A 17220-nucleotide genomic window follows, 5' to 3' on the forward strand; every position below is an offset into this window, starting at 1 on the left:
TGGCAGAGTCCCAAAGTCTCAATGAACCCTTGTCAGGGTATTAGAGTCCAACAAAGAAGCGGTCTACTTCTCCTCGCTAGAGCCTTCAGCCCCAGCTCTGAGACCTTCAAAAGGTGGCCTGTCCCCTTTTGGTAGCTTACACCATTTTACCTGTTGCCAGGGGAACCCAGACCAGGCCATTATCCCAGGTTCTAACCCAAGGACCCTATACACAGCAGCCATGTACTGCTCACTCCAATCCATCACTGCTATTTCCCTGGGATTCTTCCTACGGGGCCCTTCTATCTGCAGCCCTATCAGAGGGGTGCCATCCTTAGGTGGTTCTTTCTCACTAGGCCAGGGAAGAGCCCCCTTGCTTTACTCTTCTGGTCCCAGCCAGGCAGGGCCGGCACCAGGCACCCAAGCACATGCTTGGGGTGGCACCTGGTAAGGGGCTGCGGGGGGAGTGCGGCGCGGCATTCCGCGGGGTGGCGCGCCAGCGGCGCTCGGCAGGGGGGGGGTGCGGGCGCGCCGCTGGGGGGGTTCCAACAGCGCTTGGCGGGGGGGGGGGGACTCTGGCGGCGCGGCGCTCGGGGGGGCGACGCGGGGCGCGGCGCTGCAGGGGGGGTGCGTGTGTTCCGGCGGCGCTCGGCCGGGGGGGCGGGCTCTGGCGGCGCTCGGCGGGGCGGGGCGGCGCTGGGGGGTGGGGGTGGCGCGGCGCTCGGCGGGGGGCTCGGGGGCGGCACTTTTTTTTGCTGCTTGGGGCAGCAAAAAAGTTAGAGCCAGCCCTGCAGCCAGGGACTGATCTGCTGTGCCCCTGCAGCTCCTTTTATCTGAGCCTGCTGGGCTCTGAGTGGCTGCTTTTTTGAGGCCTGTGTAGGCACAAGGCAGGCCCAGAGGACCCACCTTCACTGCTTCCTGGGGTGGGGTGTAGTAAGATCATGGGGTCTCCTGTAGGGAGCTGCAAAGGCCAGCTGCATCCCATCACAAATCCCCTTAAACATTCCCACTTTTCCCTCCCATTCTTCAATATCGACATAAAGTCCCCCCAGATGTTGGTGTTTTTCACTTATATTAGGAAATGTTTAGTTTTTGCCCCATTTTCTCCTCAGTTCTAAAATATTGACAGAAAATTCCCAAACATTTTGCCCCATTTTCTCTCTCGTTATCTATGATTTATTATCCCCTGAGGTTTTTCCCATCTGATCATCTGATATTATCATAAAATCTCCTCAGACGTTGTCCTTTTCTTAAATCCTTGAATGTTGATTGCCCCTTTCTCTTCCTAATTGTCAAATATTGATATGAAATCCACTCAGATTTTACCACTTTACCTTGAATCAACTATAGATATAAAATCCCTCAAACTTTTCTGCTTCCTCTGTTATGTGACAAAATTCTCATATTTGCTCCCTTTTCTTTTTAATTACTGAACACTGATATCACATTTCAGAATTTGCCATTTCCAGATAATTATGAATTACTAATTTTAAAAAATCCTTTCTAGCTTGTAGGAGTTCCCCTTGTTTTTCATGTGCAGCCCCTTCTCCTTTGTTCAAGGGAACCTGTTGCCATTCTCCATAGTGGAGGTTGCAGAGAAGTTAAATTCCCCAGTGATCAACTGGCCCCCTCTCATTTGAGAATCATTTGCTTCCCCCTTTGTCTCCTTTAAAATCCGTTTGGTTGCTGATCAGAGTGACTTGCCCCATTTCAGATACACATCCCAGGCAGGGCCTCACACTATCTGGAAAACGGTGTCTCCCAACTGCTAACAGGAGAGGTGGCCGGACCCTGACTGAATTTCCTTTCCCCTGATGGTGCGAGACACGGGGTTTATTCCCCTCAGGGGGCTGCTCTGTTTGCTCTGGGCGCTGCCCTGTTCCCCTGGGCAGCGCCCAGAGCAGCTGAGACACTCCATCCTCCTGTACTAACTCCTCACATTTCAATAGCTGTTTTCACCAGAAGGGTCCCCAGAGCCCGTGGTGAATGGTCACCATGAGTGGTCTCTTCCTGCAGTGCTGAGACCAGCCACCTCTGGGGTGGGTCTAGGGTGACCATTATTAGCCAATGACAGGGCATGGAAGTTTATTGAATTGGCTCCTCCATCCACTCCCGTCTCCTGTTAAAGCAGCATTGCCCAGGGCTGTCTGAATGGCCGGTCGGGGGTGGTGATAACTTTCTCTCCATTGATCAAATACTAATATAAAATCACCACAAATTTTGTTTCATATCCCTTTCAGAACTGTAGGATGTTCAGGGTTTGGAGGGAAGATAGTTGCCCTGAGTCCTTGCCCCAGATGTAGGGAGCAGGGGAGGGGGGAAGGCGTGGAACCTCCCCTCCCAGGATGTGTTTAACTAGATTTTGGCGTCTTCCCCTCCCCAATGTCAGTCACTGCAAGGAAGGAAAAGGAGTGACTCTGGATTAACATGGGAGTTTGTAAGATCCGGGACGTTGTGTCCTTAGCTGCTGTCACCAGAGGGCTCTGGCTGTTGCCAAGGGAGGGGAGGCTGCTCTCTCTGTCTCTCTTTACTCAAGGTATCAGGGTTGAGTTCCTTGGGTGCGATGGTGTTGCCTCCCCTGTGATCTGGGAGCCTAGGCTGAGCTGCTGCTGCTCCTCAGCAGGGTCTGTGCTGTGGAGAGACCTTCATTAAAGCCTCCTCTGTGCCCAGTCCAGGCAGGTACTTCAGTGGCAGGAACTAGCCCCCTAAGGCAGCCCCAGGCTCTGCCAACCCAACTGCTGCGCCGGAGACTCCAGGTGACTGAGAGAGACCCTGGGGATGGTCAGAAAAGTGACTCTGCACAAATGTCACCAGGAGCCTCGGATCTCACAGCCCCTGGGAATCTGCTACTTGTTGTTAATGCACCTGTGGGCGGGATCAGAGAACATAAGAATGGCCATACTGGGTCAGACCAAAGGTCCATCCTGCCCAGTATCCTGTCTACTGACAGTGACCAATGCCAGGTGTCCCAGAGTGAGTGAACCTAACACGTAATGATTAAGTGATCTCTCTCCTGCCATCCCTCTCCACCCTCTGACAAACAGAGGCTAGGGACACCATTCCTTACGCATCCTGGCTAATAGCCATTAATGGACTTAACCTCCATGAATTTATCTAGTTCTCTTTTAAACCCTGTTATAGTCCTAGCCTTCACAACCTCCTCAGGCAAGGAGTTCCACATGTTGACTGTGCGCTGTGTGAAGAAGAATTTCCTTTTATTTGTTTTAAACCTGCTGCCCATTAATTTCATTTGGTGGCCCCTAGTTCTTATATTATGGGAACAAGTAAATAACTTTTCCTTATTCACTTTCTCCATACCACTCATGATTTGATATACCTTATCATATCCCCCCTTAGTCTCCTCTTTTCCAAGATGAAAAGTCCTAGTCTCTTTAATCTCTCCTCATATGGGACCTGTTCCAAACCCCTAATCATTTTAGTTGCCCTTCTCTGAACCTTTTCTAATGCCAGTATATCTTTTTTGAGATGAGGAGACCACATCTGTATGCAGTATTCAAGATGTGGGCGTACCATGGATTTATATAAGGGCAATAAGATATTCTCCGTCTTATTCTCAATCCTTTTTGAATGATTCCTAACATCCTGTTTGCTTTTTTGACTGCCGCTGCACACTGCGTGGACATCTTCAGAGAACTATCCACGATGACTTCAAGATCTCTTTCCTGATTAGTTGTAGCTAAATTAGCTCCCATAACAGCACTGAAGCCACTGATCTCCTGCCAGATTCTGCCCAGTGGCAAAACTGGGGATTGAGGAGGGGAAGAGACTGGCTCCGTGGTGTTCTCCTTTGTGTGTCTGGAGTGTGGAGGTGCCAGGCAGGGAAGGGTGGGGGAAGGACAGAGATGGAGGGAGAGACAGTGTGAGTTGGGAGCAGTCAGGAAATTGGCAGGGGTGGGGGGTGGGGGGAGATTTTGCCACTTCCCTCTGAAAGATTTATAAAATCCTCTCCAATTCTGTTGCATTTCTCTATAATTATCAAATATGGATATAAAATCTATGTTGATTTCTCCTTCCTTTCTCTCAAATTATTGACAGTTTCTCCATTCAGCTTTTGCCCCGTTTTTTCTCTCTTAATTCTCCAATGTCAATTTAAAATCTCAGATTTGGTGTGTTTCCTACCCCTTGTATCTGCAGTGCTTTGTCCTTGTTTGGTAGGGAATTGTTGTCCTGAGCCATTCCCCAGGTTGGCCATTCTCTACTGGAAACAGGGCATCGAAGGGGCACATGGGGGGAAGGGAGAAGCAAATCTCCCACATGGAGACTGCCCAGCTCCAGGTTACCCAGTCCCAGCTGCTCCCCCACACCATGACCTAACCCTGCTCTCCCCATCCCCACTGCCAGTCATCTCCTGCTGCTACCCCCTCCCACTGCCAGGGAACCTCCCAGCTCCATCCCCCTTCCTTTCCACTCTTCAAGTTGCCCAGTGCTGTCCTGAGCCCTTCCAGCATATCGAGTTCAGCAACACTCAAACCTCTCAAAAGTAGGAAATCCAAAGCTGTATCGGTCTGGTGTAGACATACCCTAAGTGTTTCTCAGTGCAATAGAACCTCGAATGTCTATTTGAAGGGAGAATGCCTGGGATGAATGGAGAATGTGAAATGGACAAAACCCCTTCTGAAATCACTCCAACTGCCCTTCTCGCCCTGACAGACTGCAGAATAACATCCACATTTTGCTCCGGATCGTCTCATCCTCCTAGGGGAAAGGAAATGGCGTCAGTGGAGCCAGCTCAGGTAAGGGATTGTCTGGAAGCTGGTGGTGGGTTCTGGTGGGAGGGAGAGGGGCAGTAAATGCACAGGAGGATGGGAGCTGCTGGAGGTGGGAGGAGCGGGGCAGGAAATAGACAAGGTAGAGAAAGGGAGGGGACAGGGTATGACCATCCTGCTGGAACTAGTTGAATCTGGGGCTTGCTTTCGAGGAACAGACTCCTGGGGGTTGGGAGTGGGACTTCCCCTGTTTGTGGAACAGGAAATAACGCTCCTGGGAAAACTTCCCAGACTCCCAGTGCTGGAGCCTGAACCTACCGATACACTTTGTTATTTGCTGCTCCCCCAATCTTTGCATCTGCAAACTTTATCAATGATGACTTTATGTTCTCTTCCAGCTCATTGATAAATAGCACAGGGTCAAGAACCAATCCTTGTGAGATCCCACTAGAAACACACCTACTCAACCATGGTTTCTCACTTACAGTTACATTTTGAAACCTATCAGCCACATTTTAATGTATTTCATGTGTGCAATGTTAATTTTGAATTTTTCTGGTTGTTTAATCAAAAGATTGTTCTGTACCAAGTCAAATGCCTTAAAGAAGTCTACGTATATCACATCAGCGTTATTATCTTAATCAGCCAAACATCTAATCTCATCCAAAAATACATGCAGTTAGTTTGCTAGGATCTAAACCCATGTTGATTGGGATTAATTATAGGTTTCCGAGTAGCAGCTGTGTTAGTCTGTATCCGCAAAAAGAACAGGAGTACTTGTGGCACCTTAGAGACTAACACATTTATTTGAGCATAAGCTTTTGTGGGCTACAGCCCACTTCATCGGATGCATAGAATGGAACATATAGTAAGGAGATATATATACACATACAGAGAACATGAAAAGGTGGGAGTTGCCCTACCAACTCTAAGAGGTTAATTAATGAGCAATTATCAGCAGGAGGAAAAAAAACTTTTGTAGTGATAATCAAGATGGCCCATTTCAGACAGTTTGACAAGAAGTTTAACATGGGGAAATAGATTCAGTGTGGGCTCCTTACCGAATGGGGGAGGCAACCTAGTGACAGAGAATGTGGAAAAAGCTAATGTACTCAATGCTTTTTTGCCTCTGTCTTCACAAACAAGGTCAGCTCCCAGACTACTGCACTGGGCAGCGCAGAATGGGGAGGAGGTGACCAGCCTTCTGTGGAGAAGAAAGTGGTTCGGGACTATTTAGAAAAGCTGGATGAGCACAAGTCCATGGGGCCGGATGCGCTGCATCCGAGGGTGCTAAAGGAGTTGGGGGATGTGATTGCAAAGCCATTGGCCATTATCTTTGAAAACTCATGGAGATCGGGGGAGGTCCCGGATGACTGGAAAAAGGGTAATGTAGTGCCCATCTTTAAAAAAGGGAAGAAGGAGGATCCGGGGAACTACAGGCCAGCCAGCCTCACCTTAGTCCCTGGAAAAATCATGGAGCAGGTCCTCAAGGAATCAATTTTGAAGCACTTAGAGGAGAGGAAAGTGATCAGGAACAGTCAGCATGGATTCACCAAGGGCAAGTCATGCCTGACTAACCTAATTGCCTTCTATGACGAGATAACTGGCTCTGTGGATGAGGGGAAAGCAGTGGACGTGTTATTCCTTGACTTTAGCAAAGCTTTTGATACGGTCTCCCACAGAATTCTTGCCAGCAAGTTAAAGAAGTATGGGCTGGATGAATGGACTATAAGGTGGCTAGATTGTTGGGCTCAACAGGTAGTGATCAATGGCTCTATGTCTAGTTGGCAGAGTGCCCCAAGGGTCAGTCCTGGGGCCGGTTTTGTTCAATATCTTCATTGATGATCTGGAGGATGGCACGGATTGCAAGTTTGCAGATGACACTAAACTGGGAGGAATGGTAGATATGCTGGAGGGTAGTGATAGGATACAGAGGGACCTAAACAAATTAGAGGGTTGGGCCAAAAGAAATCTGATGAGGTTCAACAAGGACAAGTGCAGAATCCTGCACTTAGGACGGAAGAATCCCATGGACTGCTACAGACTAGGGACCAAGTGGCTAGGCAGCAGTTCTGTAGAAAAGGACCCAAGGGTTACAGTGGACGAGAAGCTGGATATGAGTCAACAGTGTGCCCTTGTTGCCAAGAAAGCTAACAGCATTTTGGGCTTTATAAGTAGGAGCATTGCCAGCAGATCGAGGGACGTGATCATTCTCCTCTATTCTGCACTGGTGAGACCTCATCTGGAGTACTGTGTCCAGTTTTGGGCCCCACACTACAAGAAGGATGTGGAAAAATTGGAAAGAGTCCAGCAGAGGGCAACAAAAATGATTAGGGGGCTGGAGCACATGATTTATGAGGAGAGGCTGAGGGAACTGGGATTATTTAGTCTGCAGAAGAGGAGAATGAGGGGGATTTGATATCTGCTTTCAACTACCTGAAAGGAGGTTCCAAAGAGGATGGATCTAGACTGTTTTCAGTGGTAGCAGATGACAGAACAAGGAGTAACGGTCTCAAGTTGTAGTGGGGGAGGTTTAGGTTGGATATTAGAAAAAATCTTTTCACTAGGAGGGTGGTGAAGCACTGGAATGGGTTACCTAGGGAGGTGGTGGAATCTTAGAGGTTTTTAAGTTCAGGCTTGACAAAGCCCTGGCTGGGATGATTTAGTTGGGGATTGGTCCTGCTTTTGAGCAGGGGGTTGGACTAGATGACCTCCTGAGGTCCCTTCCAACCCTGATATTCTATGATTCTAAGACCCTTGCTTCCTGTGTGTGCTGGCAGGGACAGCCAGCACACACAGGAAGCAAGGGACAGCCCCTCACCCTCTTGGCTGTTCTGAGTGGGATAGGGAGGGACTCTGCTACCGTGTCCCTCCCAGAGCATTCATTTTACTGGCCCTGCTTTCCTGTGAATACTGGTGTTGTCACTGGGCAGCAGGTTCTGAGTGGGCGACTCTTTTTCTTTCAGGGGCCGGTGACCTTTGAGGAGCTGGCTGTGTACTTCACGGAGGGGGAATGGGCTCTGCTAGACCCTGTTCAGAGAGCCCTCTACCGGGAGGTCATGCAGGAGAACTATGCCACTGTGGCCTCATTGGGTAAGGATTCCTGTTCCCTGGTTATTAGAAGCTGTGGAGTCTCTACAGTACCCAAGTAGTAATAACTCTAGGCCTTTACTTAGCTTGTAATTTTTGGCAGGCTTCCATGCCCCACTTTTTGCTTCATGTCCTTCCCCGGTGTCATTTCTGGACATGTGTGTATTTTATGTCTGCCATTTTGAAAAATATATGATTTATAAAAATTAGTTTAATGTATACTTATTGGATGCATTAAAACTAATGAATAAATAGAGCTTTTACCCCTTTCCTTATTTGAAGGGGACTCTGTGCAACTGGTACAATTCTAGATACAGTCCAGTAAATAGGGGAGCTACGTGGTGTATGGACAGCATGACAGTCAGAAGGGTAGTGTGGAGGAAGGGCACCCAGGAAGGGGGCAGGGTGGGTCAGAGGGAAGGAGAAGAGGTTTTGGGGCTCTGGAGCTGTGGGGGATGCCTGCCCAGGCCTTGTTGCTTCAGAGCCTACGCTCGAGTTTTAGTTCTGTTCGGTTTCGCTTAATTTTACATTATTTTTTTCAAATATTAAACTCTTGTCCTTCATCCGCCACTCGGTGCCCCCCACGCAACCCTTCCCTCCCGTATCTACCCTGGCCACCATTCCAGAGTCCTTGCTGCGTTCCTCCCTCCCAGAGGACAACTGCTGCCCTGGCACAAATGTGCCCTTTGTTGACAATGTCACGTGGTGGCAGTGAGAGTTCTGGGGGCTCAGCAGGTCTTGGTCCCTCCCCACAATCTCCAGCACCCCTGGTCTGCCTTCCCTCCAGGTTCTTTGGATCTTTTAGCCAGTCCCTTCCGAGGCCACGTGGTCCAGTTCTTCTTTTTCACATTCTCCTTTTCCAGAGGAATTAGAGTCTGTTCCTCCTGAATTATAGTGTCGAATTCCCCAGCCTGCCCCAGACATTGGGGCGGGGGAGGGGTTAATACGCTCTTCTACTGCACCTTACTCACTGGATTCCCTAATTCCCCAAAACTGATTGTCTGACATCACAGGTCTGGGGGGAGCTACACCTTTGACTTCCTCTGAAGTCTGCTCAAGGAATGCCCTCTCAGGTACCAGGCCTCCAGCCATCACCTCTCTGTGGGCAGGGACATAGGCGCCTCTGCATCTCGACCACGGTTTGAGGCTTGCAGTCCCCTCACCCTTCATTGCATTCACTGGCCTAAAGTCCAACCCCTGTGCTTTGCTTCTCCCCAAGGGCTGTGACCAGTGTGTGTGTGTGATGGATGTGGGAATTTTGGTAATATTTCTGTTGTTCCAATACATGCGTCAGCTGCCCTCTGTATTTGGTGTTGCTCTGCTCTGAGTGTGAAGAGCTGTCACAGGGTGATACAAATGGCTCATTAAAGGACTGACTGTGAGTAACCCATATCAGTGGAAGACCTTACAGAGACAACAGAAACCCCCAGGACTGAACACTTAACACCTATCAACAGGAGGCTCCCAGCTTGTCTGGGTGGAGCGCACGTGAAAGCGTGTTTTGAGGAGCAGGAAGAACTGGGCTTCCAGAGACGGGGGGGCTTTCTTGGAATGTAGGCTGGGTCTACACTATGGATCTTACAGAGGCACAACTCTACTGCTGCAGCTGCACTCCTGTGTAGTCGCTCTTTGCATAATTAAATCACCCCCAACGAGCGGCGGTAGCTATGTCTGCATGAGACACTCTCACGCCAACATAGCACTGTCCGCACCAACGCTTTTGTCAGTGAAATTTATGTCAGTCAGGATGTACTTTTTTTCACACCCCTGACAGACAAAAGTGCTAGTGTAGATGAAGCCTAAGAGAAAGGGACAGACACAGGGAAAGGACACCTAGATGATTGGTACAGCAGCATGACTCAAGAGCGTTGCCCAGCATGGATTATGTGTTAATCTTTGCTTCTCTGTGCTAACCTAAGGACTTGCTGATGCTGTGTTCCAGTTGACAAGGGCTGTGTCTACACTACAGCCTATGTTGGCATAATTTATGTCGCTGAGGGGTGTGAATAAACCCCCCTTCTCCGAAGTAATGTAAGTTACAATGACATAAGCGCTTGTGTGGTATTGCTGCTTGTGGAAGTAGTTTTTTTATGCCGACGGGAGAGCTTTCTCCCCTCGGCATAGAGCGTCTTCATCAGCTATAGCCCTGCACGTATAGACATAGCCTAATAAACCCTATTGTTTTTGAAAAGGCTGCAGGGTATCACTGCAGATACTTGCTGGGTGCTTTAATCCCTGAAGAGTGTAACACTCTCTGACCAGGAGTCTATCTCAGCTGGACTTGCTGGGCACAGCTCACTGTGTGAGGCAGGAGAGCTGGAGCCCAGAGGCTCACTCTCGGAGGCATTGAAGCTCCATGGCCTACCCTGAGGGAAGAGTAGGGCCCTTGGGGATTTGGCACACTGAAGGGGTTCCTCTAAGAGACTGTTTAAAAGCTGAGGTATAGGACAGACCTGGAGGATCCATGACAGTTGGTGGCAGCTGGTGGGATTCTGAATGCAACAGGAGGATTTTGCAATAAGTGACTTGTAGCAATGAAAACAAGACTAGTCAAAGGAAAGAGGAAGAAAATGGAGGATATCCACCTCCTTAAGAAGAGCATCACAGAGCTGTGCGGTGGGAGAGGGTTAAGTATCGAGAAGTTACACAAGACTCAGCCGATTGCATGGCTGGAGAAGGATGATCGAATCAAGGTCTAAACCCAGGCGGGATTTCGAGAGAGTCCCAGGGCCACAGAGGCACCTGCAGCAGCAGCGGGGGGGGGGGGGGGGGGGCATCCTGATGATCCGGTTCCCCCTTTGCTAGAGCTGAAGCAGTGGGAGTTGGAGCGGAAAGCAAAGGAGCTTCAGATGGAGGAACAGAGACTAGCAGACCGCAAAAGGCAAAGAGAGAAAAAAGGGAAACATGAGGAGGAGCAGAGGAAAAACCAGGAAGAGCAGCCTACCCTCAGCTCATCCCACTCTTCAGTGTCAGGCACTTGGTTGTGGTTATAATAAACCAACTAGAAGTGTATTTAACTCATCTTAAGGCAAAGATCCAAACTAAAGGCAAGTAAGGGGATTGGAAACACAAGGTTCTGGATAAAAGAAAAATATAAAACTCAGTCTAGACCCTACACTTATTACCCAGTTCCGTTCCAGTCTAATAATGTATTCCTCTCCCACTGGTCAGGCCTTACCGCACTTGTCCGGTCCAGAGAGCTGGGATCCGCTTTTCATGAGACACTCACACTGGCAATGTGGCCTCTGTAATGGATAACACCTTGTGGCCGTTCTTCTCTTAGAGTCCCAGGCTTTTGTCTCTTTTCATAATCGGGGTGGTTCATTGTTCAGCCTTTCGTTGGCGTTTGTGACAGAGTGCTGGGAATCAGCAACAGAACCCGCACTCTAGTCATTGTTTAACCCATTAGGCCCTGGGCAGGGCCTGATTGAGAAGGGAACTGATTACCAGATCAGACTGGGACAGGGAAGCTAACAAGCTAATTAGCCCAGTAACGAGATTGGATAAAAGAGCATAGGGAGGAAGTGCAAGGGGGGAGAAGCAGCAGAGAGAGAGAGAAAAGGCTAGTAGGGCCTGACAAAAGAGAGTTGTCTGGAAGGAGACACTTTTCCCCTCCCTACTCCTTTGAGAAGGTGTAGTAAAGCTGGATAATATTGTGGCCATGTCTGTGCTATGAAATGTTGTCAACACAAGTTGGGTCGGCATACAGCCGCCGCATTTAGTACATCGTTTGTGCATGTGCACACTTGGCTCCTTTTGTCCCCTTGCGTATACTTACCAGAACTGCTTGTGTTGATTCACAGTGCGATGCACCATGGGTAGGTATCCTAGCAAGCAACCCGCCACCTTTCAGCTCAGTCTTTTGGGTAGTTTTGGCAATGCATGGTGGGGCAGAACAGAGTTGCACGGGGTGACTGGGAGCCAGGGGTCAACTTCCTATAATGCAATGTTCTCCATCCCATAATTTTCACACGTATTTTCAATTTTCTGTGACCTTGCACTGGACTTGTATTGCTCGGCCATCTCTCACAGAACCATGGAGCCTGTACAGCTCTGCTTGATTTTCATGAGCCTTGCAAACACAGGACACACGATCCTCCAGTATTTGCAGAGCTGCAAGAACCAGCGTGGGGACATGATGATTTCTTGGAGGACAGATTGCTGTGAGACACAGCTCAAACCAATTCACGACTGTCGGTTTCATTCATGGAGCACCTGCAGACAATGGACCACTGCTTCTGGGCCTGAGAAACAAGTACTGACTGGTAGAATCACTTTGTAATGCAGGCTTGGAATAACAAGCGGTGCATGTTTCGCCAGGCCACGTTCTGGGGTCTGTGTGCTGAGCTTGCCCCAGCCCTATATTGCCTCTATATAAATCCATGGATCTCACTAAGGGATATTGGCAAATCCCCCTGGACCTGAGTTCCAAGGAGAAGACCGCTTTTGTCACCCCAACTGGGCTGTATCAATTTATCTGGCTGCCCTTCGGACTTCATGGGGCACCAACCACCTTCCAGTGACTGAGGGGTTGCATACTGAGCTAGATGGACCTATGGTCTGACCAGTTTGAGCGTTTTTATGTAATGTTGATAGTGATCCTGGGGGTCCTGCCTACTCCTTCCTCCCCTGGCTCATGAAGCCACACACTGGTCACCTCGAGAACACCAAGGAGAGATTCAGCTACAGGCACAGCAGGGCAGAATGACCGGTGAATGTGCTTTTGGTAGATTGAAAGGGCCCTGGCCTTGTTTACTCACCAGATTGGATCTCAGTGTGAAAAATGTCCTAATGGTTGTAGCTGCCTGTTGTATCCTGCGTGATATCTGTGAAGCAAAGGGGAGAACTTGCTGCAGGGGTAGAGGACGGAGGTCTGCTGAGTTGGAACAGCCAGACACAAGGGCTATCAGACGAGCTCAGTGAGGAGCTATGGCCTAGGGAGGCTTTGAAAGAGCACTTCCATGGTGAGCCACAGGAATGTGCTGTGGTGCACTGTGCTCAGCCCGGCGCTGCCGTTTGGGGGTCTGTCAGGAACTGTGTGGTGCTTGCTGCACATCTGTGCATATATCACTGCCAGTGCAGCGAATAACCTTGGGGTGCTTGCTGTACATTTTTGACGACTACAGTGTTTGCCACTGATCCTATGGATTGTGAGTGTACAAGACCATCACTTTCCCTGCCAAGTTTTATTCAGTTAGGAAAACAGCACCTAACAAACAATCTGCAGAACATAATAGGAAATGCATTTTCAACTTAAACATTTTTGGAACCTTAACAAACAAGGAAAAGGATCAGTGATGTCCATTGCAGTTACGCATAGGCTGACCTGTGAGAGGCACGGATGATGTACGTGAAGCTGATTCCCCAGCTGTGGCGTGGTAGGGGTGTGTGGGCTGGCCCAGAGGCCACGTGGAATGCTGAGGGCGGGGAGATAGGGAGGTGCAATGCTGCAGTTCTCCATCCACAGCAATGGCCGTCAGTTCTGGGCCTGTTGAGCTTCGAGGTCCACAGGAGTCTGCAGCATCCACATTTGCTGACGGAGAAGCTCCATTATGCCTGGTGCATCTCCCACTCCTTTTCCAGCTGGGACTCTTGGGCATGTCTCCTCTACGATCTTTCCTATTCCAGACTGTCTGCAGTATTCACCATCCCGGCCCTCAGCTCAAGGTCTGATGCAGCCCTGGCTTGCAGGATCTTGCAGAACATGTTCTCCTGCATAGTCTTTTTTCTCCTCCTTATGTTGGTCAGATGTTCTGCTGGTGTGGAGGGGGAACCCCTAATAGGTAGCTATGTCCTGTTAAGTTGGGGGAATTATCACTGTAATGGGGGAAATAAATTTAAATACTTACCTGACATTCCTTCCTCTGCATCAGGCTCACCAGTGTTCGACTGCAGTGACTGGTTGGACTGTGGTCACGTCAAAAACAGGTCCTGGCTCACAGCACAGCTGGATCCCTTGGTAGACTGTCCCTCATATTCCTCTTCCTTATCTGCCTCCTCCTTGCTGTTCATGGCAGGGGCCTGTGACTCAGGGTCATCAGTGTTGCAGGGTCATTGGTGGTATCCACAGTGGTGTGTGGGGTCTCTGACAAGTATGGCATGCAGCTCTTTGCATCAGATCTGCGGCTCAGCATCCAGTCGATTGTTGGCCTCCCTGCCCTTCTGGTGTGCCCGCCACAGTTACTTGGCTTTCACGCAGCACTGCTGCTGGTTCCAGTTGTAGCCCTTCTCCTGCATCCCCCCAGCAATCTGCTTGTAGATGTTGATGTTTCTATGGCTGGTTTAGAGCTGTGCTTGCACAGCCGCTTCTCCGAATAGGCCCAGGAGATCCAATGTTTCCTGTCTACTCCAGGCAGGAGCATGTCTGCAGCATGTCGCTGGCACTGGCAACTGAGCAGTTGCACACACCAGTGAAGAGCTGCTAGGTGTGCTCATCAAGCTGGACAACCAGGAAAAGGCATTTCAAAAATGTACGGGGATTTTAAAGGTGTGTGTTTGTGTGTGGGGGCTTCTGGTCTATGTGACCCCTGGGCAGTGGTGTTCACAAACTGTGACCAGAGCAGTCAGTGTTGGGCATTGTGGGACAGTAGCTGGAGGACTGTTATGATTGACATAAGTAATGTAGTGTCTACAATCATGCTGTATTGACCCATGGTAGTGAGGAGGAGTAGCCTCCCTCTGAGCAGGAGAGTGAGGGACCACAACACTCCCACTGGTGGGCGGAGCTAAATTGGTCCTGCCCCCCTTGCCGGAAGTCCTGGGGTGGGACAGAAAGTATAAAAGGAGAGCCCCAGTGCTCATTTGGAATTGACGCACAGGAGGGAGCAGACTAACCAATCATTCCAGGGAGCTGGGCTCTCAACAGGATCCTGAACTAGGCCCCGAGTGGAGCTGCGGCCTGTGTTTAGAGGAGACAGATGAGTGCCCTGAGGAGCTGTGAGGTGCCAGGACCACCATCAGACAAATGCCCTGAGGAGCTGTGAGGATTGCCGGCGGCTGAGTACCCCAAGGAGATAGAGGGCCTTTGAACTACAGAGCCCGACAGCCAGATTGGTTCCTCTGCACTACTTCCTACTGCAGACTGTGGTCCAGTTCTGCTGCCGGAGTGTGAGTCAGCATATTGCGGTGGGATTCCCCGCTGTTGTGGAAAAATTACCATGTGTTGTGTTTGGATCAGAACAGCCTGAGGCTCCTTTATTACAAGCATGCAGGGAGACACAGCCAAGCCTAGCTAGTCTCCCAAATAAAGAAACACAAAAGCTTATATAGCTTAAAACCACAATTAGTCAAGCACACTTCTTCATTAGTAATTTTCTCCGAAACAGAAAAACAACCCCTTATTAGGAATACAGAAGCACAAGCTTTCCTGTTGATTAACAGGTTGTTCCTTTGTGGTTAACGGCTTTCCTAACATTTTGCTGTTACAGCTACATTTTACAAAACTGGCTATTTGCAGTTGCTTCACTTTGTATTTTTCCACACTCTTTCGCCCCTCTACCATGTATACAGCTCTCTTGACCAAAGTTTTAGGCCTCTCAAGTTTTTCTTCACACCGCTGACCCAGTAGCGGAACACTCTGCCTCTGTTAGGGCCCTGGGCTGGGACGCGGTGGAATCAGGTGGGCCCGCATCACCCTAGTTCCTGCCACTCCACCCCTGGGGTGGCAGCCTCCCCACCTGAGGTCCAAGAGGCCTGCGTTTGTCTGCTGTGTACCTCAGCCAGGATGCCAGACTCAAGACTGCTTTGTCTGCTCTGCCCCAGCCAGAAGGTGCTGGGCTATAGACTGTTTGTTGCTCTGTCCCTTCCAGAGGGCTGGAGTTTCCCCTACAAACTGTGATTTGCAGTCTGCCTGTAGTGAGGCAGAGTGGCCTCCCTCCCCTCTTGGTGGAGAATGTGGGCAACGCCCCACCCCTGAAACAAGGGGACTAGCCTAGCGCAACAGCAAATCAAATTCCCCCTTTGCTGGATGATAAGACAGTGAACCTCCCCAACTAGGAAGGATGGAGGTTGAGAAACTCATCCAGTGGCTTTCCGAGAGATGACAGCAGCAGCATATGGCACAGCTCCAGCAGCAGCAGCAACTCCTACAATAGCTTGGACGCTAGCAACAGCAACTGATCCGAGAGCTGGAGGCCCAACAACAATGGCAGTGCTTGCAACACCTAGCAGTTCCAATCCTGTGAAGGCAGGGACTCCACCTGACCCCGTGGGGCCTGTGCACCTGAGAAAGGCAGGTCCCAAGGATGACCCAGAGGCCTTCCTCAGTTTCAACCGAGTCTGGACCGGGGAATCTCGGCCACATAAGCGGCCACCGGGCCAGGTGACAACCCTGATAGACGTAGATGGAATTTGGGTCTCCACCCTCATCGACTCCGGTTGTGGACAGACTCTGGTACATCAGGACCTCATGAAACCCCCAGAGCCGCAGCTGGGCATCATTAGGTTGCAGTGCATCCATGGGCACAAGAAATCTTATCCTCGAGCTTGAGCCACCTTGACTGTGAGAGGAGAGATGAGGGTTATGACATTGGGCCTGGCCTAACGGCTGGTCTACCCAGTCATTTTAGGTCGAGACTGGACTGGCTTTATGGAGGTCCTATGCACTGTGAGCCTTGGGTCCCAACAACCCAGGGTGGTGCTCGATGGAAAACTTCTCGAAGGGGCAGATGGAACACCCAGAGACCCCAACCCAGGCACCCCAGAAAACTCTGAGGCTGACTGGGACCCCCCCACCCCGATGATGGGGACGAGTCTAAGCTGCTCGCTAAGGGTGAGCCCCCCAGTTTAGGCACAGACTTTAGCTGTGACCAATGGGAGGACCCCACCCTGGGACAGGCCTATGAGCAGTTGGCTTCTGTTGATGGAACGATTACAGACCCCCACCGAGCGACGCAATACCCCCACTTCAAGTTGACCGGTGACCACCTCTGTCAGATTGATTGTGATTCCCAGACCCAGGACATCTGGACCCAACTGGGGTCAGACCCAACATTTCCCCGATGCCATCGACGGGCCGTCCTGCAGCTGGCCCATGTCATTCCCGCTGTGGGGCATCTGGGGCATGAGAAGACCGTAGCCTGGATCCTAATGCAGTTTTTCTGGCCAGGAGTGCACTGGGAGGTAAAGGATTTTTGTGACTTCTGTCCGGAGTGTCAACTCACCGCCCCATGGGGGTACCGAAGGCTCCCCTTGCCCCCTGCCAGTGATTGACACTCCTTTCGAGAGGATTGCATAGATCCTTATAGGGCCTCTCCCAAAAAGCACTGCAGGTTTTCAACATATCCTGGTTGTGCTCGACGATGCCACCTGTTTCGCAGAGGTGATCTCCCTTCGAAACATCATGGCAAAAACGCTGGCTGCAATGTTCCTGAGGATATTTTCCCAGGTAGGTCTCCCCCGGGAAGTCCTAAGAGACCAAGGCACC

General features: G+C 50.3%; 1 protein-coding gene and 1 long non-coding RNA gene across 13 annotated transcripts in view; both read left to right on the forward strand.

Annotated features, from left to right (window-relative positions):
- The window catches only part of LOC135974179 (uncharacterized), a 217352-nt gene that overhangs the window by 87263 nt on the left and 112869 nt on the right, over positions 1–17220 (forward strand). The window lies entirely within an intron of this gene.
- Positions 1–17220, forward strand: part of LOC101941096 (zinc finger protein 436-like) — a 77719-nt gene that overhangs the window by 1350 nt on the left and 59149 nt on the right. For 7 of the 12 annotated variants that reach the window (XR_010591384.1, XR_010591385.1, XM_065561113.1 and 4 more), the window contains exons 2-3: positions 4567–4733; positions 7673–7799. Coding sequence is in view for 7 of the 12 variants with exons in the window: in XM_065561113.1 (XP_065417185.1) it covers positions 4572–4733; positions 7673–7799 (289 nt within the window). In the remaining 5 variants the exon portion in view is untranslated. Of the gene's footprint in view, positions 1–4566; positions 4734–7672; positions 7800–14708; positions 14904–17220 lie in introns of those variants that run through there. The other 5 variants (XR_010591386.1, XR_010591387.1, XM_042847104.2 and 2 more) reach the window with 2 other exon arrangements.

The sequence above is a fragment of the Chrysemys picta genome, chromosome 11 (assembly GCF_011386835.1).
Source record: "Chrysemys picta bellii isolate R12L10 chromosome 11, ASM1138683v2, whole genome shotgun sequence".
Classification (NCBI taxonomy): domain Eukaryota; kingdom Metazoa; phylum Chordata; order Testudines; family Emydidae; genus Chrysemys; species Chrysemys picta.